This window comes from Oncorhynchus mykiss, chromosome 3 (assembly GCF_057628025.1).
Source record: "Oncorhynchus mykiss isolate SJ-2025 chromosome 3, ASM5762802v1, whole genome shotgun sequence".
Taxonomy (NCBI): domain Eukaryota; kingdom Metazoa; phylum Chordata; class Actinopteri; order Salmoniformes; family Salmonidae; genus Oncorhynchus; species Oncorhynchus mykiss.
In genome coordinates, this window is record NC_143024.1 from 4,283,937 (window position 1) to 4,308,655 (window position 24,719).

The 24,719-nt window shown below is 48.4% G+C and overlaps 1 protein-coding gene across 1 annotated transcript in view; it reads right to left on the reverse strand.

The window, feature by feature from the left end:
- Positions 1–24,719, reverse strand: part of LOC149984269 (regulator of G protein signaling 22-like) — an 83,341-nt gene that overhangs the window by 38,552 nt on the left and 20,070 nt on the right. Inside the window, exons 9-17 of the mRNA XM_090230527.1 lie at positions 3,111–3,177; positions 2,835–3,011; positions 2,543–2,659; positions 2,381–2,497; positions 2,180–2,296; positions 1,971–2,134; positions 1,558–1,873; positions 1,323–1,448; positions 909–1,010 (exon numbers count right to left, since the gene is read on the reverse strand). Coding sequence (XP_090086653.1) covers positions 909–1,010; positions 1,323–1,448; positions 1,558–1,873; positions 1,971–2,134; positions 2,180–2,296; positions 2,381–2,497; positions 2,543–2,659; positions 2,835–3,011; positions 3,111–3,177 — 1,303 coding nt within the window. The remainder of the gene's footprint in view (positions 1–908; positions 1,011–1,322; positions 1,449–1,557; positions 1,874–1,970; positions 2,135–2,179; positions 2,297–2,380; positions 2,498–2,542; positions 2,660–2,834; positions 3,012–3,110; positions 3,178–24,719) is intronic.

Consider the following 24,719-nt stretch of genomic DNA (forward strand, 5'->3'; position numbering starts at 1 on the left):
TTAAATACCTGTAATATAGGGCTCATTAAATACCTGTAATGTAGGGCTCATTAAATGCCTGTAATGTAGGGCTCATTAAATGCCTGTAATGTAGGGCTCATTAAATACCTGTAATATAGGGCTCATTAAATGCCTGTAATGTAGGGCTCATTAAATACCTGTAATGTAGGGCTCATTAAATGCCTGTAATGTAGGGCTCATTAAATGCCTTTAATGTAGGGCTCATTAAATGCCTGTAATGTAGGGCTCATTAAATGTCTAATATAGGGCTCATAAAATGCCTGTAATGTAGGGCTCATTAAATGCCTGTAATGTAGGGCTCATTAAATGCCTTTAATGTAGGGGTCATTAAATGTCTAATATAGGGCTCATTAAATGCCTGTAATGTAGGGCTCATTAAATGCCTGTAATGTAGGGCTCATAAAATGTCTAATATAGGGCTCATTAAATGCCTGTAATGTAGGGCTCATTAAATGTCTAATATAGGGCTCATAAAATGCCTGTAATGTAGGGCTCATTAAATGCCTGTAATGTAGGGCTCATTAAATGCCTGTAATGTAGGGCTCATTAAATGTCTAATATAGGGCTCATAAAATGCCTGTAATGTAGGGCTCATAAAATGCCTGTAATGTAGGGCTCATTAAATGTCTAATATAGGGCTCATAAAATGCCTGTAATGTAGGGCTCATTAAATGCCTGTAATGTAGGGCTCATAACATGCCTTTAATGTAGGGCTCATTCAAATTAGGGAAGGGGCTTGGACATTTGGCCCATGCTTTGGATGAGAGTTTCCATTGATTGGGGTGGAGACTTCGCCTGTATCGTTAATATATTCTATCCTACATCTCCCACCAGAACCTGATCCAGCATCAGACGCAATTACCCCCCCCCCAGGGATCCAATCTTACATGAGCCTGTCTCTGTACCCTGTAGGGATCCAGTCCATCTTGGTAGAAGAGCTGATGGTACTGCTGCAGATCACACCAGCAGTGGACGGCATTCTCCCACAGCTGACAAGATACAGGAAGACCTATTCATTTATGTTGTACAATACAGCTACAACAGCACTATGGGATACAGAGAGAGAGAGAGAGAGACAGAGAGAGACAGAGAAAGAGAGAGAGAGAGACAGAGAGAGAGAGAGACAGAGAGAGACAGAGAAAGAGAGAGAGAGAGACAGAGAGACAGAGACAGAGAGACAGACAGAGAGACAGAGAGACAGAGAGAGAGAGAGAGAGAGAGAGAGAGAGAGAGAGAGAGAGAGAGAGAGAGAGAGAGAGAGAGAGCGAGAGAGAGAGAGAGAGAGAGAGCGCTGTCTATACCGGGTTTCCAGAGCGTTCACAGTAGCGTGTGAAGTAGAACCCGGCCTGTGAGTCCACACATAGAGCCTGTAACATCCTCTCCATCCTCCAGGCCCCTACAACAGGACTGCTGCTGGCATAACCTGTCTGACACCACACAGAATAATACGACTTTATTTAACTTATAAAGCGCTTTTCATAAAATAAAGACATTTCAAAGCTCCTACCTCAACTCTCTGTCGGTCACACCTAGTACCTGTGTGTGAGCTGGTGTGGGGGTAAGGTCTCTGGGTAGAGAGGTGTCTGGGCGGATGGTAGGTCGAGGGATAGAGGTGTGAGGCCGGAGGGGGTGGAGGTTGATGTAACGAGGGTTAGGGTTCACACCAGAGGGAGGGTGTCTGTTCCTCCACAGTGACAGTCTGAGAGGATCTACTGATCTCTGGCTCATCCTGAACCTGGGACCCCTGGAACACAACATGAACCTGGGACCCCTGGAACACAACATGAACCTGGGACCCCTGGAACACAACATGAACCTGGGACCCCTGGAACACAACATGAACCTGGGACCCCTGGATCACAACCACAACATGAACCTGGGATCCCTGGAACACAACATCAACATCAACCTGGGACCCCTGGAACACAACCACAACATGAACCTGGGACCCCTGGATCACAACATGAACCTGGGACCCCTGGAACACAACATGAACCTGGGACCCCTGGATCACAACATGAACCTGGGACCCCTGGAACACAACATGAACCTGGGACCCCTGGAACACCACATGAACCTGGGACCCCTGGAACACCACAAGAACCTGGGACCCCTGGAACACAACATGAACCTGGGAGACCATGATCACAACATGAACCTGAGACCCCTGGAACACAACATGAACCTGGGACCCCTGGATCACAACATGAACCTGGGACCGCTGGATCACAACATGAACCTGGGACCCCTGGATCACAACATGAACCTGGGACCCCTGGAACACAACATCAACATGAACCTGGGACCCCTGGAACACAACCACAACATGAACCTGGGACCCCTGGAACACAACATGAACCTGGGACCCCTGGATCACAACATGAACCTGGGACCCATGGAACACAACAGGAACCTGGGACCCCTGGAACAAGACATGAACCTGGGACCCCTGGAACACGAAATGAACCTGGGACCCCTGGAACACAACATGAACCTGGGACCCCTGGAACACAACATGAACCTGGGACCCGTGGAACACAACATGAACCTGGGACCCCTGGAACACAACATGAACCTGGGACCCCTGGATCACAACATGAACCTGGGACCTCTGGAACACAACATGAACCTGGGACCCCTGGAACACAACCACAACATTAACCTGGGTCCCTGGAACACAACCAGAACATGAACCTTGGACCTCTGGAACACAACATGAACCTGGGACCCCTGAACACAACCACAACATGAACCTGGGACCCCTGGAACACAACATCAACATCAACCTGGGACCCCTGGAACACAACATGAACCTGGGACCCCTGGAACACAACATGAACCTGGGACCCCTGGAACAAGACATGAACCTGGGACCCCTGGAACACAACATGAACCCGGGACCCCTGGAACACAACCAGAACATGAACCTTGAACCTCTGGAACACAACATGAACCTGGGACCCCTGGAATACAACATGAACCTGGGACCCCTGGAACACAACATAAACCTGGGACCCCTGGAACACAACATGAACCTGGGACCCGTGGAACACAACATGAACCTGGGACCCCTGGAACAAGACATGCACCTGGGACCCCTGGAACACAACATGAACCCGGGACCCCTGGAACACAACCAGAACATGAACCTTGGACCTCTGGAACACAACATGAACCTGGGACCCCTGGAATACAACATGAACCTGGGACCCCTGGAACACAACATGAACCTGGGACCCCTGGAACACAACATAAACCTGGGCCCCCTGGAACACAACATGACCAGGTGACCAGGTGATCCTAGTTCAGGTCACAGCCTAGTATGGACCAGGTGATCCTAGTTCAGGTCACAGTCTAGTATGGACCAGGTGATCCTAGTTCAGGTCACAGTCTAGTATAGTATGGACCAGGTGATCCTAGTTCAGGTCACAGTCTAGTATGGACCAGGGGATCCTAGTTCAGGTCACAGTCTAGTCTAGTATGGACCAGGTGATCCTAGTTCAGGTCACAGTCTAGTATGGACCAGGGGATCCTAGTTCAGGTCACAGTCTAGTCTAGTATGGACCAGGTGATCCTAGTTCAGGTCACAGTCTAGTATGGACCAGGGGATCCTAGTTCAGGTCACAGTCTAGTCTAGTATGGACCAGGTGATCTCAGTTCAGGTCACAGTCTAGTCTAGTATGGACCAGGTGATCACAGTTCAGGTCACAGTCTAGTATGGACCAGGTGATCACAGTTCAGGTCACAGTCTAGTATGGACCAGGTGATCACAGTTCAGGTCACAGTCTAGTACGGACCAGGTGATCACAGTTCAGGTCACAGTCTAGTCTAGTACCGACCAGGTGATCACAGTTCAGGTCACAGTCTAGTCTAGTACGGACCAGGTGATCCTAGTTCAGGTCACAGTCTAGTCTAGTATGGACCAGGTGATCCTAGTTCAGGTCACAGTCTAGTACCGACTAGGTGATCACAGTTCAGGTCACAGTATAGTATGGACCAGGTGATCCTAGTTCAGGTCACAGTCTAGTACGGACCAGGTGATCACAGTTCAGGTCACAGTCTTGTCTAGTACTGACCAGGTGATCCTAGTTCAGGTCACAGTCTAGTCTAGTATGGACCAGGTGATCCTAGTGCAGGTCACAGTCTAGTCTAGTATGGACCAGGTGATCCTAGTTCAGGTCACAGTCTAGTACGGACCAGGTGATCCTAGTTTAGGTCACAGTCTAGTATGGACCAGGTGATCACAGTTCAGGTCACAGTCTAGTCTAGTATGGACCAGGTTATCCTAGTTCAGGTCACAGTCTAGTCTAGTATGGACCAGGTGATCCTAGTTCAGGTCACAGTCTAGTCTAGTATGGACCAGGTGATCCTAGTTCAGGTCATAGTCTAGTACGGACCAGGTGATCCTAGTTTAGGTCACAGTCTAGTATGGACCAGGTGATCACAGTTCAGGTCACAGTCTAGTCTAGTATGGACCAGGTGATCCTAGTTCAGGTCACAGTCTAGTCTAGTACGGACCAGGTGATCCTAGTTTAGGTCACAGTCTAGTCTAGTATGGACCAGGTGATCACAGTTCAGGTCACAGTCTAGTCTAGTATGGACCAGGTGATCCTAGTTAAGGTCACAGTCTAGCCTAGTACCGACCAGGGGATCCTAGTTCAGGTCACAGTATAGTATGGACCAGGTGATCCTAGTTCAGGTCACAGTCTAGTACGGACCAGGTGATCCTAGTTCAGGTCACAGTCTAGTCTAGTATGGACCAGGTGATCACAGTTCAGGTCACAGTCTAGTATGGACCAGGTGATCCTAGTTCAGGTCACAGTCTAGTCTAGTATGGACCAGGTGATCACAGTTCAGGTCACAGTCTAGTCTAGTATGGACCAGGTGATCCTAGTTCAGGTCACAGTCTAGTACGGACCAGGTGATCACAGTTAAGGTCACAGTCTAGTCTAGTACTGACCAGGTGATCCTAGTTCAGGTCACAGTCTAGTCTAGTATGGACCAGGTGTTCCTAGTTCAGGTCACATTCTAGTCTAGTATGGACCAGGTGATCCTAGTTCAGGTCACAGTCTAGTCTAGTATGGACCAGGTGATCCTAGTTCAGGTCACAGTCTAGTCTAGTATGGACCAGGTGTTCCTAGTTCAGGTCACAGTCTAGTATGGACCAGGTGATCCTAGTTCAGGTCACAGTCTAGTATGGACCAGGGGATCCTAGTTCAGGTCACAGTCTAGTCTAGTATGGACCAGGTGATCACAGTTCAGGTCACAGTCTAGTATGGACCAGGTGATCACAGTTCAGGTCACAGTCTAGTATGGACCAGGTTATCCTAGTTCAGGTCACAGTCTAGTCTAGTATGGACCAGGTGATCCTAGTTCAGGTCACAGTCTAGTCTAGTATGGACCAGGTGATCCTAGTTCAGGTCATAGTCTAGTACGGACCAGGTGATCCTAGTTTAGGTCACAGTCTAGTATGGACCAGGTGATCCTAGTGCAGGTCACAGTCTAGTCTAGTATGGACCAGGTGATCCTAGTTCAGGTCACAGTCTAGTATGGACCAGGTGATGCTAGTTCAGGTCACAGTCTAGTCTAGTATGGACCAGGGGATCCTAGTTCAGGTCACAGTCTAGTCTAGTATGGACCAGGTGATCTCAGTTCAGGTCACAGTCTAGTCTAGTATGGACCAGGTGATCACAGTTCAGGTCACAGTCTAGTATGGACCAGGTGATCACAGTTCAGGTCACAGTCTAGTATGGACCAGGTGATCACAGTTCAGGTCACAGTCTAGTCTAGTATGGACCAGGTGATCATAGCTCAGGTCAATGTCTAGTCTAGTACGGACCAGGTGATCCTAGTTCAGGTCACAGTCTAGTCTAGTATGGACCAGGTGATCACAGTTCAGGTCACAGTCTAGTCTAGTATGGACCAGGTGATCCTAGTTCAGGTCACAGTCTAGTCTAGTATGGACCAGGTGATCCTAGTTCAGGTCACAGTCTAGTCTAGTATGGACCAGGTGATCACAGTTCAGGTCACAGTCTAGTCTAGTATGGACCAGGTGATCCTAGTTTAGGTCACAGTCTAGTCTAGTACGGACCAGGTAATCACAGTTCAGGTCACAGTCTAGTATAGTATGGACCAGGTGATCCTAGTTCAGGTCACAGTCTAGTATGGACCAGGGGATCCTAGTTCAGGTCACAGTCTAGTCTAGTATGGACCAGGTGATCCTAGTTTAGGTCACAGTCTAGTACGGACCAGGTGATCCTAGTTCAGGTCACAGTCTAGTCTAGTATGGACCAGGTGATCCTAGTTCAGGTCATAGTCTAGTACGGACCAGGTGATCCTAGTTTAGGTCACAGTCTAGTATGGACCAGGTGATCACAGTTCAGGTCACAGTCTAGTCTAGTATGGACCAGGTGATCCTAGTTCAGGTCACAGTCTAGTCTAGTACGGACCAGGTGATCCTAGTTTAGGTCACAGTCTAGTCTAGTATGGACCAGGTGATCACAGTTCAGGTCACAGTCTAGTCTAGTATGGACCAGATGATCCTAGTTAAGGTCACAGTCTAGCCTAGTACCGACCAGGGGATCCTAGTTCAGGTCACAGTATAGTATGGACCAGGTGATCCTAGTTCAGGTCACAGTCTAGTACGGACCAGGTGATCCTAGTTCAGGTCACAGTCTAGTATGGACCAGGTGATCCTAGTTCAGGTCACAGTCTAGTACGGACCAGGTGATCCTAGTTCAGGTCACAGTCTAGTCTAGTATGGACCAGGTGATCACAGTTCAGGTCACAGTCTAGTATGGACCAGGTGATCCTAGTTCAGGTCACAGTCTAGTCTAGTATGGACCAGGTGATCACAGTTCAGGTCACAGTCTAGTCTAGTATGGACCAGGTGATCCTAGTTCAGGTCACAGTCTAGTACGGACCAGGTGATCACAGTTAAGGTCACAGTCTAGTCTAGTACTGACCAGGTGATCCTAGTTCAGGTCACAGTCTAGTCTAGTATGGACCAGGTGTTCCTAGTTCAGGTCACATTCTAGTCTAGTATGGACCAGGTGATCCTAGTTCAGGTCACAGTCTAGTCTAGTATGGACCAGGTGATCCTAGTTCAGGTCACAGTCTAGTCTAGTATGGACCAGGTGTTCCTAGTTCAGGTCACAGTCTAGTATGGACCAGGTGATCCTAGTTCAGGTCACAGTCTAGTATGGACCAGGGGATCCTAGTTCAGGTCACAGTCTAGTCTAGTATGGACCAGGTGATCACAGTTCAGGTCACAGTCTAGTATGGACCAGGTGATCACAGTTCAGGTCACAGTCTAGTATGGACCAGGTTATCCTAGTTCAGGTCACAGTCTAGTCTAGTATGGACCAGGTGATCCTAGTTCAGGTCACAGTCTAGTCTAGTATGGACCAGGTGATCCTAGTTCAGGTCATAGTCTAGTACGGACCAGGTGATCCTAGTTTAGGTCACAGTCTAGTATGGACCAGGTGATCACAGTTCAGGTCACAGTCTAGTCTAGCATGGACCAGGTGATCCTAGTTCAGGTCACAGTCTAGTATGGACCAGGTGATGCTAGTTCAGGTCACAGTCTAGTCTAGTATGGACCAGGGGATCCTAGTTCAGGTCACAGTCTAGTCTAGTATGGACCAGGTGATCTCAGTTCAGGTCACAGTCTAGTCTAGTATGGACCAGGTGATCACAGTTCAGGTCACAGTCTAGTATGGACCAGGTGATCACAGTTCAGGTCACAGTCTAGTATGGACCAGGTGATCACAGTTCAGGTCACAGTCTAGTCTAGTATGGACCAGGTGATCATAGCTCAGGTCAATGTCTAGTCTAGTACGGACCAGGTGATCCTAGTTCAGGTCACAGTCTAGTCTAGTATGGACCAGGTGATCACAGTTCAGGTCACAGTCTAGTCTAGTATGGACCAGGTGATCCTAGTTCAGGTCACAGTCTAGTCTAGTATGGACCAGGTGATCCTAGTTCAGGTCACAGTCTAGTCTAGTATGGACCAGGTGATCACAGTTCAGGTCACAGTCTAGTCTAGTATGGACCAGGTGATCCTAGTTTAGGTCACAGTCTAGTCTAGTACGGACCAGGTAATCACAGTTCAGGTCACAGTCTAGTATAGTATGGACCAGGTGATCCTAGTTCAGGTCACAGTCTAGTATGGACCAGGGGATCCTAGTTCAGGTCACAGTCTAGTCTAGTATGGACCAGGTGATCCTAGTTTAGGTCACAGTCTAGTACGGACCAGGTGATCCTAGTTCAGGTCACAGTCTAGTCTAGTATGGACCAGGTGATCCTAGTTCAGGTCATAGTCTAGTACGGACCAGGTGATCCTAGTTTAGGTCACAGTCTAGTATGGACCAGGTGATCACAGTTCAGGTCACAGTCTAGTCTAGTATGGACCAGGTGATCCTAGTTCAGGTCACAGTCTAGTCTAGTACGGACCAGGTGATCCTAGTTTAGGTCACAGTCTAGTCTAGTATGGACCAGGTGATCACAGTTCAGGTCACAGTCTAGTCTAGTATGGACCAGGTGATCCTAGTTAAGGTCACAGTCTAGCCTAGTACCGACCAGGGGATCCTAGTTCAGGTCACAGTATAGTATGGACCAGGTGATCCTAGTTCAGGTCACAGTCTAGTACGGACCAGGTGATCCTAGTTCAGGTCACAGTCTAGTATGGACCAGGTGATCACAGTTCAGGTCACAGTCTAGTATGGACCAGGTGATCCTAGTTCAGGTCACAGTCTAGTCTAGTATGGACCAGGTGATCACAGTTCAGGTCACAGTCTAGTCTAGTATGGACCAGGTGATCCTAGTTCAGGTCACAGTCTAGTACGGACCAGGTGATCACAGTTCAGGTCACAGTCTAGTACGGACCAGGTGATCACAGTTCAGGTCAAAGTCTAGTCTAGTACCGACCAGGTGATCACAGTTCAGGTCACAGTCTAGTCTAGTACGGACCAGGTGATCCTAGTTCAGGTCACAGTCTAGTCTAGTATGGACCAGGTGATCCTAGTTCAGGTCACAGTCTAGTACCGACTAGGTGATCACAGTTCAGGTCACAGTATAGTATGGACCAGGTGATCCTAGTTCAGGTCACAGTCTAGTACGGACCAGGTGATCACAGTTCAGGTCACAGTCTTGTCTAGTACTGACCAGGTGATCCTAGTTCAGGTCACAGTCTAGTCTAGTATGGACCAGGTGATCCTAGTGCAGGTCACAGTCTAGTCTAGTATGGACCAGGTGATCCTAGTTCAGGTCACAGTCTAGTACGGACCAGGTGATCCTAGTTTAGGTCACAGTCTAGTATGGACCAGGTGATCACAGTTCAGGTCACAGTCTAGTCTAGTATGGACCAGGTTATCCTAGTTCAGGTCACAGTCTAGTCTAGTATGGACCAGGTGATCCTAGTTCAGGTCACAGTCTAGTCTAGTATGGACCAGGTGATCCTAGTTCAGGTCATAGTCTAGTACGGACCAGGTGATCCTAGTTCAGGTCATAGTCTAGTACGGACCAGGTGATCCTAGTTCAGGTCATAGTCTAGTACGGACCAGGTGATCACAGTTCAGGTCACAGTCTAGTATGGACCAGGTGATCACAGTTCAGGTCACAGTCTAGTCTAGTATGGACCAGGTGATCATAGCTCAGGTCAAAGTCTAGTCTAGTACGGACCAGGTGATCCTAGTTCAGGTCACAGTCTAGTCTAGTATGGACCAGGTGATCACAGTTCAGGTCACAGTCTAGTCTAGTATGGACCAGGTGATCCTAGTTCAGGTCACAGTCTAGTCTAGTATGGACCAGGTGATCCTAGTTCAGGTCACAGTCTAGTCTAGTATGGACCAGGTGATCACAGTTCAGGTCACAGTCTAGTCTAGTATGGACCAGGTGATCCTAGTTTAGGTCACAGTCTAGTCTAGTACGGACCAGGTAATCACAGTTCAGGTCACAGTCTAGTATAGTATGGACCAGGTGATCCTAGTTCAGGTCACAGTCTAGTATGGACCAGGGGATCCTAGTTCAGGTCACAGTCTAGTCTAGTATGGACCAGGTGATCCTAGTTTAGGTCACAGTCTAGTACGGACCAGGTGATCCTAGTTGAGGTCACAGTCTAGTCTAGTATGGACCAGGTGATCCTAGTTCAGGTCACAGTCTAGTACGGACCAGGTGATCCTAGTTTAGGTCACAGTCTAGTATGGACCAGGTGATCACAGTTCAGGTCACAGTCTAGTCTAGTATGGACCAGGTGATCCTAGTTCAGGTCACAGTCTAGTCTAGTACGGACCAGGTGATCCTAGTTTAGGTCACAGTCTAGTCTAGTATGGACCAGGTGATCACAGTTCAGGTCACAGTCTAGTCTAGTATGGACCAGGTGATCCTAGTTAAGGTCACAGTCTAGCCTAGTACCGACCAGGGGATCCTAGTTCAGGTCACAGTATAGTATGGACCAGGTGATCCTAGTTCAGGTCACAGTCTAGTACGGACCAGGTGATCCTAGTTCAGGTCACAGTCTAGTATGGACCAGGTGATCACAGTTCAGGTCACAGTCTAGTATGGACCAGGTGATCCTAGTTCAGGTCACAGTCTAGTCTAGTATGGACCAGGTGATCACAGTTCAGGTCACAGTCTAGTCTAGTATGGACCAGGTGATCCTAGTTCAGGTCACAGTCTAGTACGGACCAGGTGATCACAGTTCAGGTCACAGTCTAGTACGGACCAGGTGATCACAGTTCAGGTCACAGTCTAGTCTAGTACCGACCAGGTGATCACAGTTCAGGTCACAGTCTAGTCTAGTACGGACCAGGTGATCCTAGTTCAGGTCACAGTCTAGTCTAGTATGGACCAGGTGATCCTAGTTCAGGTCACAGTCTAGTACCGACTAGGTGATCACAGTTCAGGTCACAGTATAGTATGGACCAGGTGATCCTAGTTCAGGTCACAGTCTAGTACGGACCAGGTGATCACAGTTCAGGTCACAGTCTTGTCTAGTACTGACCAGGTGATCCTAGTTCAGGTCACAGTCTAGTCTAGTATGGACCAGGTGATCCTAGTGCAGGTCACAGTCTAGTCTAGTATGGACCAGGTGATCCTAGTTCAGGTCACAGTCTAGTATGGACCAGGTGATCACAGTTCAGGTCACAGTCTAGTATGGACCAGGTGATCCTAGTTCAGGTCACAGTCTAGTCTAGTATGGACCAGGTGATCACAGTTCAGGTCACAGTCTAGTCTAGTATGGACCAGGTGATCCTAGTTCAGGTCACAGTCTAGTACGGACCAGGTGATCACAGTTCAGGTCACAGTCTAGTACGGACCAGGTGATCACAGTTCAGGTCACAGTCTAGTCTAGTACCGACCAGGTGATCACAGTTCAGGTCACAGTCTAGTCTAGTACGGACCAGGTGATCCTAGTTCAGGTCACAGTCTAGTCTAGTATGGACCAGGTGATCCTAGTTCAGGTCACAGTCTAGTACCGACTAGGTGATCACAGTTCAGGTCACAGTATAGTATGGACCAGGTGATCCTAGTTCAGGTCACAGTCTAGTACGGACCAGGTGATCACAGTTCAGGTCACAGTCTTGTCTAGTACTGACCAGGTGATCCTAGTGCAGGTCACAGTCTAGTCTAGTATGGACCAGGTGATCCTAGTTCAGGTCACAGTCTAGTACGGACCAGGTGATCCTAGTTTAGGTCACAGTCTAGTATGGACCAGGTGATCACAGTTCAGGTCACAGTCTAGTCTAGTATGGACCAGGTTATCCTAGTTCAGGTCACAGTCTAGTCTAGTATGGACCAGGTGATCCTAGTTCAGGTCACAGTCTAGTCTAGTATGGACCAGGTGATCCTAGTTCAGGTCATAGTCTAGTACGGACCAGGTGATCCTAGTTCAGGTCATAGTCTAGTACGGACCAGGTGATCCTAGTTCAGGTCATAGTCTAGTACGGACCAGGTGATCACAGTTCAGGTCACAGTCTAGTATGGACCAGGTGATCACAGTTCAGGTCACAGTCTAGTCTAGTATGGACCAGGTGATCATAGCTCAGGTCAAAGTCTAGTCTAGTACGGACCAGGTGATCCTAGTTCAGGTCACAGTCTAGTCTAGTATGGACCAGGTGATCACAGTTCAGGTCACAGTCTAGTCTAGTATGGACCAGGTGATCCTAGTTCAGGTCACAGTCTAGTCTAGTATGGACCAGGTGATCCTAGTTCAGGTCACAGTCTAGTCTAGTATGGACCAGGTGATCCTAGTTCAGGTCACAGTCTAGTCTAGTATGGACCAGGTGATCCTAGTTCAGGTCACAGTCTAGTCTAGTACGGACCAGGTAATCACAGTTCAGGTCACAGTCTAGTATAGTATGGACCAGGTGATCCTAGTTCAGGTCACAGTCTAGTATGGACCAGGGGATCCTAGTTCAGGTCACAGTCTAGTCTAGTATGGACCAGGTGATCCTAGTTTAGGTCACAGTCTAGTACGGACCAGGTGATCCTAGTTGAGGTCACAGTCTAGTCTAGTATGGACCAGGTGATCCTAGTTCAGGTCATAGTCTAGTACGGACCAGGTGATCCTAGTTTAGGTCACAGTCTAGTATGGACCAGGTGATCACAGTTCAGGTCACAGTCTAGTCTAGTATGGACCAGGTGATCACAGTTCAGGTCACAGTCTAGTATAGTATGGACCAGGTGATCCTAGTTCAGGTCACAGTCTAGTATGGACCAGGGGATCCTAGTTCAGGTCACAGTCTAGTCTAGTATGGACCAGGTGATCCTAGTTTAGGTCACAGTCTAGTACGGACCAGGTGATCCTAGTTGAGGTCACAGTCTAGTCTAGTATGGACCAGGTGATCCTAGTTCAGGTCATAGTCTAGTACGGACCAGGTGATCCTAGTTTAGGTCACAGTCTAGTATGGACCAGGTGATCACAGTTCAGGTCACAGTCTAGTCTAGTATGGACCAGGTGATCCTAGTTCAGGTCACAGTCTAGTCTAGTACGGACCAGGTGATCCTAGTTTAGGTCACAGTCTAGTCTAGTATGGACCAGGTGATCACAGTTCAGGTCACAGTCTAGTCTAGTATGGACCAGGTGATCCTAGTTAAGGTCACAGTCTAGCCTAGTACCGACCAGGGGATCCTAGTTCAGGTCACAGTATAGTATGGACCAGGTGATCCTAGTTCAGGTCACAGTCTAGTACGGACCAGGTGATCCTAGTTCAGGTCACAGTCTAGTATGGACCAGGTGATCACAGTTCAGGTCACAGTCTAGTATGGACCAGGTGATCCTAGTTCAGGTCACAGTCTAGTCTAGTATGGACCAGGTGATCACAGTTCAGGTCACAGTCTAGTCTAGTATGGACCAGGTGATCCTAGTTCAGGTCACAGTCTAGTACGGACCAGGTGATCACAGTTCAGGTCACAGTCTAGTACGGACCAGGTGATCACAGTTCAGGTCACAGTCTAGTCTAGTACCGACCAGGTGATCACAGTTCAGGTCACAGTCTAGTCTAGTACGGACCAGGTGATCCTAGTTCAGGTCACAGTCTAGTCTAGTATGGACCAGGTGATCCTAGTTCAGGTCACAGTCTAGTACCGACTAGGTGATCACAGTTCAGGTCACAGTATAGTATGGACCAGGTGATCCTAGTTCAGGTCACAGTCTAGTACGGACCAGGTGATCACAGTTCAGGTCACAGTCTTGTCTAGTACTGACCAGGTGATCCTAGTTCAGGTCACAGTCTAGTCTAGTATGGACCAGGTGATCCTAGTGCAGGTCACAGTCTAGTCTAGTATGGACCAGGTGATCCTAGTTCAGGTCACAGTCTAGTATGGACCAGGTGATCACAGTTCAGGTCACAGTCTAGTATGGACCAGGTGATCCTAGTTCAGGTCACAGTCTAGTCTAGTATGGACCAGGTGATCACAGTTCAGGTCACAGTCTAGTCTAGTATGGACCAGGTGATCCTAGTTCAGGTCACAGTCTAGTACGGACCAGGTGATCACAGTTCAGGTCACAGTCTAGTACGGACCAGGTGATCACAGTTCAGGTCACAGTCTAGTCTAGTACCGACCAGGTGATGACAGTTCAGGTCACAGTCTAGTCTAGTACGGACCAGGTGATCCTAGTTCAGGTCACAGTCTAGTCTAGTATGGACCAGGTGATCCTAGTTCAGGTCACAGTCTAGTACCGACTAGGTGATCACAGTTCAGGTCACAGTATAGTATGGACCAGGTGATCCTAGTTCAGGTCACAGTCTAGTACGGACCAGGTGATCACAGTTCAGGTCACAGTCTTGTCTAGTACTGACCAGGTGATCCTAGTTCAGGTCACAGTCTAGTCTAGTATGGACCAGGTGATCCTAGTGCAGGTCACAGTCTAGTCTAGTATGGACCAGGTGATCCTAGTTCAGGTCACAGTCTAGTACGGACCAGGTGATCCTAGTTTAGGTCACAGTCTAGTATGGACCAGGTGATCACAGTTCAGGTCACAGTCTAGTCTAGTATGGACCAGGTTATCCTAGTTCAGGTCACAGTCTAGTCTAGTATGGACCAGGTGATCCTAGTTCAGGTCACAGTCTAGTCTAGTATGGACCAGGTGATCCTAGTTCAGGTCATAGTCTAGTACGGACCAGGTGATCCTAGTTCAGGTCATAGTCTAGTACGGACCAGGTGATCCTAGTTCAGGTCATAGTCTAGTACGGACCAGGTGATCACAGTTCAGGTCACAGTCTAGTATGGACCAGGTGATCACAGTTCAGGTCACAGTCTAGTCTAGTATGGACCAGGTGATCATAGCTCAGGTCAAAGTCTAGTCTAGTACGGACCAGGTGATCCTAGTTCAGGTCACAGTCTAGTCTAGTATGGACCAGGTGATCACAGTTCAGGTCACAGTCTAGTCTAGTATGGACCAGGTGATCCTAGTTCAGGTCACAGTCTAGTCTAGTATGGACCAGGTGATCCTAGTTCAGGTCACAGTCTAGTCTAGTATGGACCAGGTGATCACAGTTCAGGTCACAGTCTAGTCTAGTATGGACCAGGTGATCCTAGTTTAGGTCACAGTCTAGTCTAGTACGGACCAGGTAATCACAGTTCAGGTCACAGTCTAGTATAGTATGGACCAGGTGATCCTAGTTCAGGTCACAGTCTAGTATGGACCAGGGGATCCTAGTTCAGGTCACAGTCTAGTCTAGTATGGACCAGGTGATCCTAGTTTAGGTCACAGTCTAGTACGGACCAGGTGATCCTAGTTCAGGTCACAGTCTAGTCTAGTATGGACCAGGTGATCCTAGTTCAGGTCATAGTCTAGTACGGACCAGGTGATCCTAGTTTAGGTCACAGTCTAGTATGGACCAGGTGATCACAGTTCAGGTCACAGTCTAGTCTAGTATGGACCAGGTGATCCTAGTTCAGGTCACAGTCTAGTCTAGTACGGACCAGGTGATCCTAGTTTAGGTCACAGTCTAGTCTAGTATGGACCAGGTGATCACAGTTCAGGTCACAGTCTAGTCTAGTATGGACCAGGTGATCCTAGTTAAGGTCACAGTCTAGCCTAGTACCGACCAGGGGATCCTAGTTCAGGTCACAGTATAGTATGGACCAGGTGATCCTAGTTCAGGTCACAGTCTAGTACGGACCAGGTGATCCTAGTTCAGGTCACAGTCTAGTATGGACCAGGTGATCACAGTTCAGGTCACAGTCTAGTATGGACCAGGTGATCCTAGTTCAGGTCACAGTCTAGTCTAGTATGGACCAGGTGATCACAGTTCAGGTCACAGTCTAGTCTAGTATGGACCAGGTGATCCTAGTTCAGGTCACAGTCTAGTACGGACCAGGTGATCACAGTTCAGGTCACAGTCTAGTACGGACCAGGTGATCACAGTTCAGGTCACAGTCTAGTCTAGTACCGACCAGGTGATCACAGTTCAGGTCACAGTCTAGTCTAGTACGGACCAGGTGATCCTAGTTCAGGTCACAGTCTAGTCTAGTATGGACCAGGTGATCCTAGTTCAGGTCACAGTCTAGTACCGACTAGGTGATCACAGTTCAGGTCACAGTATAGTATGGACCAGGTGATCCTAGTTCAGGTCACAGTCTAGTACGGACCAGGTGATCACAGTTCAGGTCACAGTCTTGTCTAGTACTGACCAGGTGATCCTAGTTCAGGTCACAGTCTAGTCTAGTATGGACCAGGTGATCCTAGTGCAGGTCACAGTCTAGTCTAGTATGGACCAGGTGATCCTAGTTCAGGTCACAGTCTAGTACGGACCAGGTGATCCTAGTTTAGGTCACAGTCTAGTATGGACCAGGTGATCACAGTTCAGGTCACAGTCTAGTCTAGTATGGACCAGGTTATCCTAGTTCAGGTCACAGTCTAGTCTAGTATGGACCAGGTGATCCTAGTTCAGGTCACAGTCTAGTCTAGTATGGACCAGGTGATCCTAGTTCAGGTCATAGTCTAGTACGGACCAGGTGATCCTAGTTTAGGTCACAGTCTAGTATGGACCAGGTGATCACAGTTCAGGTCACAGTCTAGTCTAGTATGGACCAGGTGATCCTAGTTCAGGTCACAGTCTAGTCTAGTACGGACCAGGTGATCCTAGTTTAGGTCACAGTCTAGTCTAGTATGGACCAGGTGATCACAGTTCAGGTCACAGTCTAGTCTAGTATGGACCAGGTGATCCTAGTTAAGGTCACAGTCTAGCCTAGTACCGACCAGGGGATCCTAGTTCAGGTCACAGTATAGTATGGACCAGGTGATCCTAGTTCAGGTCACAGTCTAGTACGGACCAGGTGATCCTAGTTCAGGTCACAGTCTAGTCTAGTATGGACCAGGTGATCACAGTTCAGGTCACAGTCTAGTATGGACCAGGTGATCCTAGTTCAGGTCACAGTCTAGTCTAGTATGGACCAGGTGATCACAGTTCAGGTCACAGTCTAGTCTAGTATGGACCAGGTGATCCTAGTTCAGGTCACAGTCTAGTACGGACCAGGTGATCACAGTTAAGGTCACAGTCTAGTCTAGTACTGACCAGGTGATCACAGTTCAGGTCACAGTCTAGTCTAGTATGGACCAGGTGATCCTAGTTTAGGTCACAGTCTAGTCTAGTACGGACCAGGTAATCACAGTTCAGGTCACAGTCTAGTATAGTATGGACCAGGTGATCCTAGTTCAGGTCACAGTCTAGTATGGACCAGGGGATCCTAGTTCAGGTCACAGTCTAGTCTAGTATGGACCAGGTAATCCTAGTTTAGGTCACAGTCTAGTACGGACCAGGTGATCCTAGTTCAGGTCACAGTCTAGTCTAGTATGGACCAGGTGATCCTAGTTCAGGTCATAGTCTAGTACGGACCAGGTGATCCTAGTTTAGGTCACAGTCTAGTATGGACCAGGTGATCACAGTTCAGGTCACAGTCTAGTCTAGTATGGACCAGGTGATCCTAGTTCAGGTCACAGTCTAGTCTAGTACGGACCAGGTGATCCTAGTTTAGGTCACAGTCTAGTCTAGTATGGACCAGGTGATCACAGTTCAGGTCACAGTCTAGTACGGACCAGGTGATCCTAGTTCAGGTCACAGTCTAGTACGGACCAGGTGATCCTAGTTCAGGTCACAGTCTAGTATGGACCAGGTGATCACAGTTCAGGTCACAGTCTAGTATGGACCAGGTGATCCTAGTTCAGGTCACAGTCTAGTCTAGTATGGACCAGGTGATCACAGTTCAGGTCACAGTCTAGTCTAGTATGGACCAGGTGATCCTAGTTCAGGTCACAGTCTAGTACGGACCAGGTGATCACAGTTCAGGTCACAGTCTAGTACGGACCAGGTGATCACAGTTCAGGTCACAGTCTAGTCTAGTACCGACCAGGTGATCACAGTTCAGGTCACAGTCTAGTCTAGTACGGACCAGGTGATCCTAGTTCAGGTCACAGTCTAGTCTAGTATGGACCAGGTGATCCTAGTTCAGGTCACAGTCTAGTACCGACTAGGTGATCACAGTTCAGGTCACAGTATAGTATGGACCAGGTGATCCTAGTTCAGGTCACAGTCTAGTACGGACCAGGTGATCACAGTTCAGGTCACAGTCTTGTCTAGTACTGACCAGGTGATCCTAGTTCAGGTCACAGTCTAGTCTAGTATGGACCAGGTGATCCTAGTGCAGGTCACAGTCTAGTCTAGTATGGACCAGGTGATCCTAGTTCAGGTCACAGTCTAGTACGGACCAGGTGATCCTAGTTTAGGTCACAGTCTAGTATGGACCAGGTGATCACAGTTCAGGTCACAGTCTAGTCTAGTATGGACCAGGTTATCCTAGTTCAGGTCACAGTCTAGTCTAGTATGGACCAGGTGATCCTAGTTCAGGTCACAGTCTAGTCTAGTATGGACCAGGTGATCCTAGTTCAGGTCATAGTCTAGTACGGACCAGGTGATCCTAGTTTAGGTCACAGTCTAGTATGGACCAGGTGATCACAGTTCAGGTCACAGTCTAGTCTAGTATGGACCAGGTGATCCTAGTTCAGGTCACAGTCTAGTCTAGTACGGACCAGGTGATCCTAGTTTAGGTCACAGTCTAGTCTAGTATGGACCAGGTGATCACAGTTCAGGTCACAGTCTAGTCTAGTATGGACCAGGTGATCCTAGTTAAGGTCACAGTCTAGCCTAGTACCGACCAGGGGATCCTAGTTCAGGTCACAGTATAGTATGGACCAGGTGATCCTAGTTCAGGTCACAGTCTAGTACGGACCAGGTGATCCTAGTTCAGGTCACAGTCTAGTCTAGTATGGACCAGGTGATCACAGTTCAGGTCACAGTCTAGTATGGACCAGGTGATCCTAGTTCAGGTCACAGTCTAGTCTAGTATGGACCAGGTGATCACAGTTCAGGTCACAGTCTAGTCTAGTATGGACCAGGTGATCCTAGTTCAGGTCACAGTCTAGTACGGACCAGGTGATCACAGTTAAGGTCACAGTCTAGTCTAGTACTGACCAGGTGATCACAGTTCAGGTCACAGTCTAGTCTAGTATGGACCAGGTGATCCTAGTGCAGGTCACAGTCTAGTCTAGTATGGACCAGGTGATCCTAGTTCAGGTCACAGTCTAGTACGGACCAGGTGATCCTAGTTTAGGTCACAGTCTAGTATGGACCAGGTGATCACAGTTCAGGTCACAGTCTAGTCTAGTATGGACCAGGTTATCCTAGTTCAGGTCACAGTCTAGTCTAGTATGGACCAGGTGATCCTAGTTCAGGTCACAGTCTAGTCTAGTATGGACCAGGTGATCCTAGTTCAGGTCATAGTCTAGTACGGACCAGGTGATCCTAGTTTAGGTCACAGTCTAGTATGGACCAGGTGATCACAGTTCAGGTCACAGTCTAGTCTAGTATGGACCAGGTGATCCTAGTTCAGGTCACAGTCTAGTCTAGTACGGACCAGGTGATCCTAGTTTAGGTCACAGTCTAGTCTAGTATGGACCAGGTGATCACAGTTCAGGTCACAGTCTAGTCTAGTATGGACCAGGTGATCCTAGTTAAGGTCACAGTCTAGCCTAGTACCGACCAGGGGATCCTAGTTCAGGTCACAGTATAGTATGGACCAGGTGATCCTAGTTCAGGTCACAGTCTAGTACGGACCAGGTGATCCTAGTTCAGGTCACAGTCTAGTCTAGTATGGACCAGGTGATCACAGTTCAGGTCACAGTCTAGTATGGACCAGGTGATCCTAGTTCAGGTCACAGTCTAGTCTAGTATGGACCAGGTGATCACAGTTCAGGTCACAGTCTAGTCTAGTATGGACCAGGTGATCCTAGTTCAGGTCACAGTCTAGTACGGACCAGGTGATCACAGTTAAGGTCACAGTCTAGTCTAGTACTGACCAGGTGATCACAGTTCAGGTCACAGTCTAGTCTAGTATGGACCAGGTGATCCTAGTTTAGGTCACAGTCTAGTCTAGTACGGACCAGGTAATCACAGTTCAGGTCACAGTCTAGTATAGTATGGACCAGGTGATCCTAGTTCAGGTCACAGTCTAGTATGGACCAGGGGATCCTAGTTCAGGTCACAGTCTAGTCTAGTATGGACCAGGTGATCCTAGTTTAGGTCACAGTCTAGTACGGACCAGGTGATCCTAGTTCAGGTCACAGTCTAGTCTAGTATGGACCAGGTGATCCTAGTTCAGGTCATAGTCTAGTACGGACCAGGTGATCCTAGTTTAGGTCACAGTCTAGTATGGACCAGGTGATCACAGTTCAGGTCACAGTCTAGTCTAGTATGGACCAGGTGATCCTAGTTCAGGTCACAGTCTAGTCTAGTACGGACCAGGTGATCCTAGTTTAGGTCACAGTCTAGTCTAGTATGGACCAGGTGATCACAGTTCAGGTCACAGTCTAGTACGGACCAGGTGATCCTAGTTCAGGTCACAGTCTAGTACGGACCAGGTGATCCTAGTTCAGGTCACAGTCTAGTATGGACCAGGTGATCACAGTTCAGGTCACAGTCTAGTATGGACCAGGTGATCCTAGTTCAGGTCACAGTCTAGTCTAGTATGGACCAGGTGATCACAGTTCAGGTCACAGTCTAGTCTAGTATGGACCAGGTGATCCTAGTTCAGGTCACAGTCTAGTACGGACCAGGTGATCACAGTTCAGGTCACAGTCTAGTACGGACCAGGTGATCACAGTTCAGGTCACAGTCTAGTCTAGTACCGACCAGGTGATCACAGTTCAGGTCACAGTCTAGTCTAGTACGGACCAGGTGATCCTAGTTCAGGTCACAGTCTAGTCTAGTATGGACCAGGTGATCCTAGTTCAGGTCACAGTCTAGTACCGACTAGGTGATCACAGTTCAGGTCACAGTATAGTATGGACCAGGTGATCCTAGTTCAGGTCACAGTCTAGTACGGACCAGGTGATCACAGTTCAGGTCACAGTCTTGTCTAGTACTGACCAGGTGATCCTAGTTCAGGTCACAGTCTAGTCTAGTATGGACCAGGTGATCCTAGTGCAGGTCACAGTCTAGTCTAGTATGGACCAGGTGATCCTAGTTCAGGTCACAGTCTAGTACGGACCAGGTGATCCTAGTTTAGGTCACAGTCTAGTATGGACCAGGTGATCACAGTTCAGGTCACAGTCTAGTCTAGTATGGACCAGGTTATCCTAGTTCAGGTCACAGTCTAGTCTAGTATGGACCAGGTGATCCTAGTTCAGGTCACAGTCTAGTCTAGTATGGACCAGGTGATCCTAGTTCAGGTCATAGTCTAGTACGGACCAGGTGATCCTAGTTTAGGTCACAGTCTAGTATGGACCAGGTGATCACAGTTCAGGTCACAGTCTAGTCTAGTATGGACCAGGTGATCCTAGTTCAGGTCACAGTCTAGTCTAGTACGGACCAGGTGATCCTAGTTTAGGTCACAGTCTAGTCTAGTATGGACCAGGTGATCACAGTTCAGGTCACAGTCTAGTCTAGTATGGACCAGGTGATCCTAGTTAAGGTCACAGTCTAGCCTAGTACCGACCAGGGGATCCTAGTTCAGGTCACAGTATAGTATGGACCAGGTGATCCTAGTTCAGGTCACAGTCTAGTACGGACCAGGTGATCCTAGTTCAGGTCACAGTCTAGTCTAGTATGGACCAGGTGATCACAGTTCAGGTCACAGTCTAGTATGGACCAGGTGATCCTAGTTCAGGTCACAGTCTAGTCTAGTATGGACCAGGTGATCACAGTTCAGGTCACAGTCTAGTCTAGTATGGACCAGGTGATCCTAGTTCAGGTCACAGTCTAGTACGGACCAGGTGATCACAGTTAAGGTCACAGTCTAGTCTAGTACTGACCAGGTGATCACAGTTCAGGTCACAGTCTAGTCTGGTATGGACCAGGTGATCCTAGTGCAGGTCACAGTCTAGTCTAGTATGGACCAGGTGATCCTAGTTCAGGTCACAGTCTAGTACGGACCAGGTGATCCTAGTTTAGGTCACAGTCTAGTATGGACCAGGTGATCACAGTTCAGGTCACAGTCTAGTCTAGTATGGACCAGGTTATCCTAGTTCAGGTCACAGTCTAGTCTAGTATGGACCAGGTGATCCTAGTTCAGGTCACAGTCTAGTCTAGTATGGACCAGGTGATCCTAGTTCAGGTCATAGTCTAGTACGGACCAGGTGATCCTAGTTTAGGTCACAGTCTAGTATGGACCAGGTGATCACAGTTCAGGTCACAGTCTAGTCTAGTATGGACCAGGTGATCCTAGTTCAGGTCACAGTCTAGTCTAGTACGGACCAGGTGATCCTAGTTTAGGTCACAGTCTAGTCTAGTATGGACCAGGTGATCACAGTTCAGGTCACAGTCTAGTCTAGTATGGACCAGGTGATCCTAGTTAAGGTCACAGTCTAGCCTAGTACCGACCAGGGGATCCTAGTTCAGGTCACAGTATAGTATGGACCAGGTGATCCTAGTTCAGGTCACAGTCTAGTACGGACCAGGTGATCCTAGTTCAGGTCACAGTCTAGTCTAGTATGGACCAGGTGATCACAGTTCAGGTCACAGTCTAGTATGGACCAGGTGATCCTAGTTCAGGTCACAGTCTAGTCTAGTATGGACCAGGTGATCACAGTTCAGGTCACAGTCTAGTCTAGTATGGACCAGGTGATCCTAGTTCAGGTCACAGTCTAGTACGGACCAGGTGATCACAGTTAAGGTCACAGTCTAGTCTAGTACTGACCAGGTGATCACAGTTCAGGTCACAGTCTAGTCTAGTATGGACCAGGTGATCCTAGTTTAGGTCACAGTCTAGTCTAGTACGGACCAGGTAATCACAGTTCAGGTCACAGTCTAGTATAGTATGGACCAGGTGATCCTAGTTCAGGTCACAGTCTAGTATGGACCAGGGGATCCTAGTTCAGGTCACAGTCTAGTCTAGTATGGACCAGGTGATCCTAGTTTAGGTCACAGTCTAGTACGGACCAGGTGATCCTAGTTCAGGTCACAGTCTAGTCTAGTATGGACCAGGTGATCCTAGTTCAGGTCATAGTCTAGTACGGACCAGGTGATCCTAGTTTAGGTCACAGTCTAGTATGGACCAGGTGATCACAGTTCAGGTCACAGTCTAGTCTAGTATGGACCAGGTGATCCTAGTTCAGGTCACAGTCTAGTCTAGTACGGACCAGGTGATCCTAGTTTAGGTCACAGTCTAGTCTAGTATGGACCAGGTGATCACAGTTCAGGTCACAGTCTAGTACGGACCAGGTGATCCTAGTTCAGGTCACAGTCTAGTACGGACCAGGTGATCCTAGTTCAGGTCACAGTCTAGTATGGACCAGGTGATCACAGTTCAGGTCACAGTCTAGTATGGACCAGGTGATCCTAGTTCAGGTCACAGTCTAGTCTAGTATGGACCAGGTGATCACAGTTCAGGTCACAGTCTAGTCTAGTATGGACCAGGTGATCCTAGTTCAGGTCACAGTCTAGTACGGACCAGGTGATCACAGTTCAGGTCACAGTCTAGTACGGACCAGGTGATCACAGTTCAGGTCACAGTCTAGTCTAGTACCGACCAGGTGATCACAGTTCAGGTCACAGTCTAGTCTAGTACGGACCAGGTGATCCTAGTTCAGGTCACAGTCTAGTCTAGTATGGACCAGGTGATCCTAGTTCAGGTCACAGTCTAGTACCGACTAGGTGATCACAGTTCAGGTCACAGTATAGTATGGACCAGGTGATCCTAGTTCAGGTCACAGTCTAGTACGGACCAGGTGATCACAGTTCAGGTCACAGTCTTGTCTAGTACTGACCAGGTGATCCTAGTTCAGGTCACAGTCTAGTCTAGTATGGACCAGGTGATCCTAGTGCAGGTCACAGTCTAGTCTAGTATGGACCAGGTGATCCTAGTTCAGGTCACAGTCTAGTACGGACCAGGTGATCCTAGTTTAGGTCACAGTCTAGTATGGACCAGGTGATCACAGTTCAGGTCACAGTCTAGTCTAGTATGGACCAGGTTATCCTAGTTCAGGTCACAGTCTAGTCTAGTATGGACCAGGTGATCCTAGTTCAGGTCACAGTCTAGTCTAGTATGGACCAGGTGATCCTAGTTCAGGTCATAGTCTAGTACGGACCAGGTGATCCTAGTTTAGGTCACAGTCTAGTATGGACCAGGTGATCACAGTTCAGGTCACAGTCTAGTCTAGTATGGACCAGGTGATCCTAGTTCAGGTCACAGTCTAGTCTAGTACGGACCAGGTGATCCTAGTTTAGGTCACAGTCTAGTCTAGTATGGACCAGGTGATCACAGTTCAGGTCACAGTCTAGTCTAGTATGGACCAGGTGATCCTAGTTAAGGTCACAGTCTAGCCTAGTACCGACCAGGGGATCCTAGTTCAGGTCACAGTATAGTATGGACCAGGTGATCCTAGTTCAGGTCACAGTCTAGTACGGACCAGGTGATCCTAGTTCAGGTCACAGTCTAGTCTAGTATGGACCAGGTGATCACAGTTCAGGTCACAGTCTAGTATGGACCAGGTGATCCTAGTTCAGGTCACAGTCTAGTCTAGTATGGACCAGGTGATCACAGTTCAGGTCACAGTCTAGTCTAGTATGGACCAGGTGATCCTAGTTCAGGTCACAGTCTAGTACGGACCAGGTGATCACAGTTAAGGTCACAGTCTAGTCTAGTACTGACCAGGTGATCACAGTTCAGGTCACAGTCTAGTCTAGTATGGACCAGGT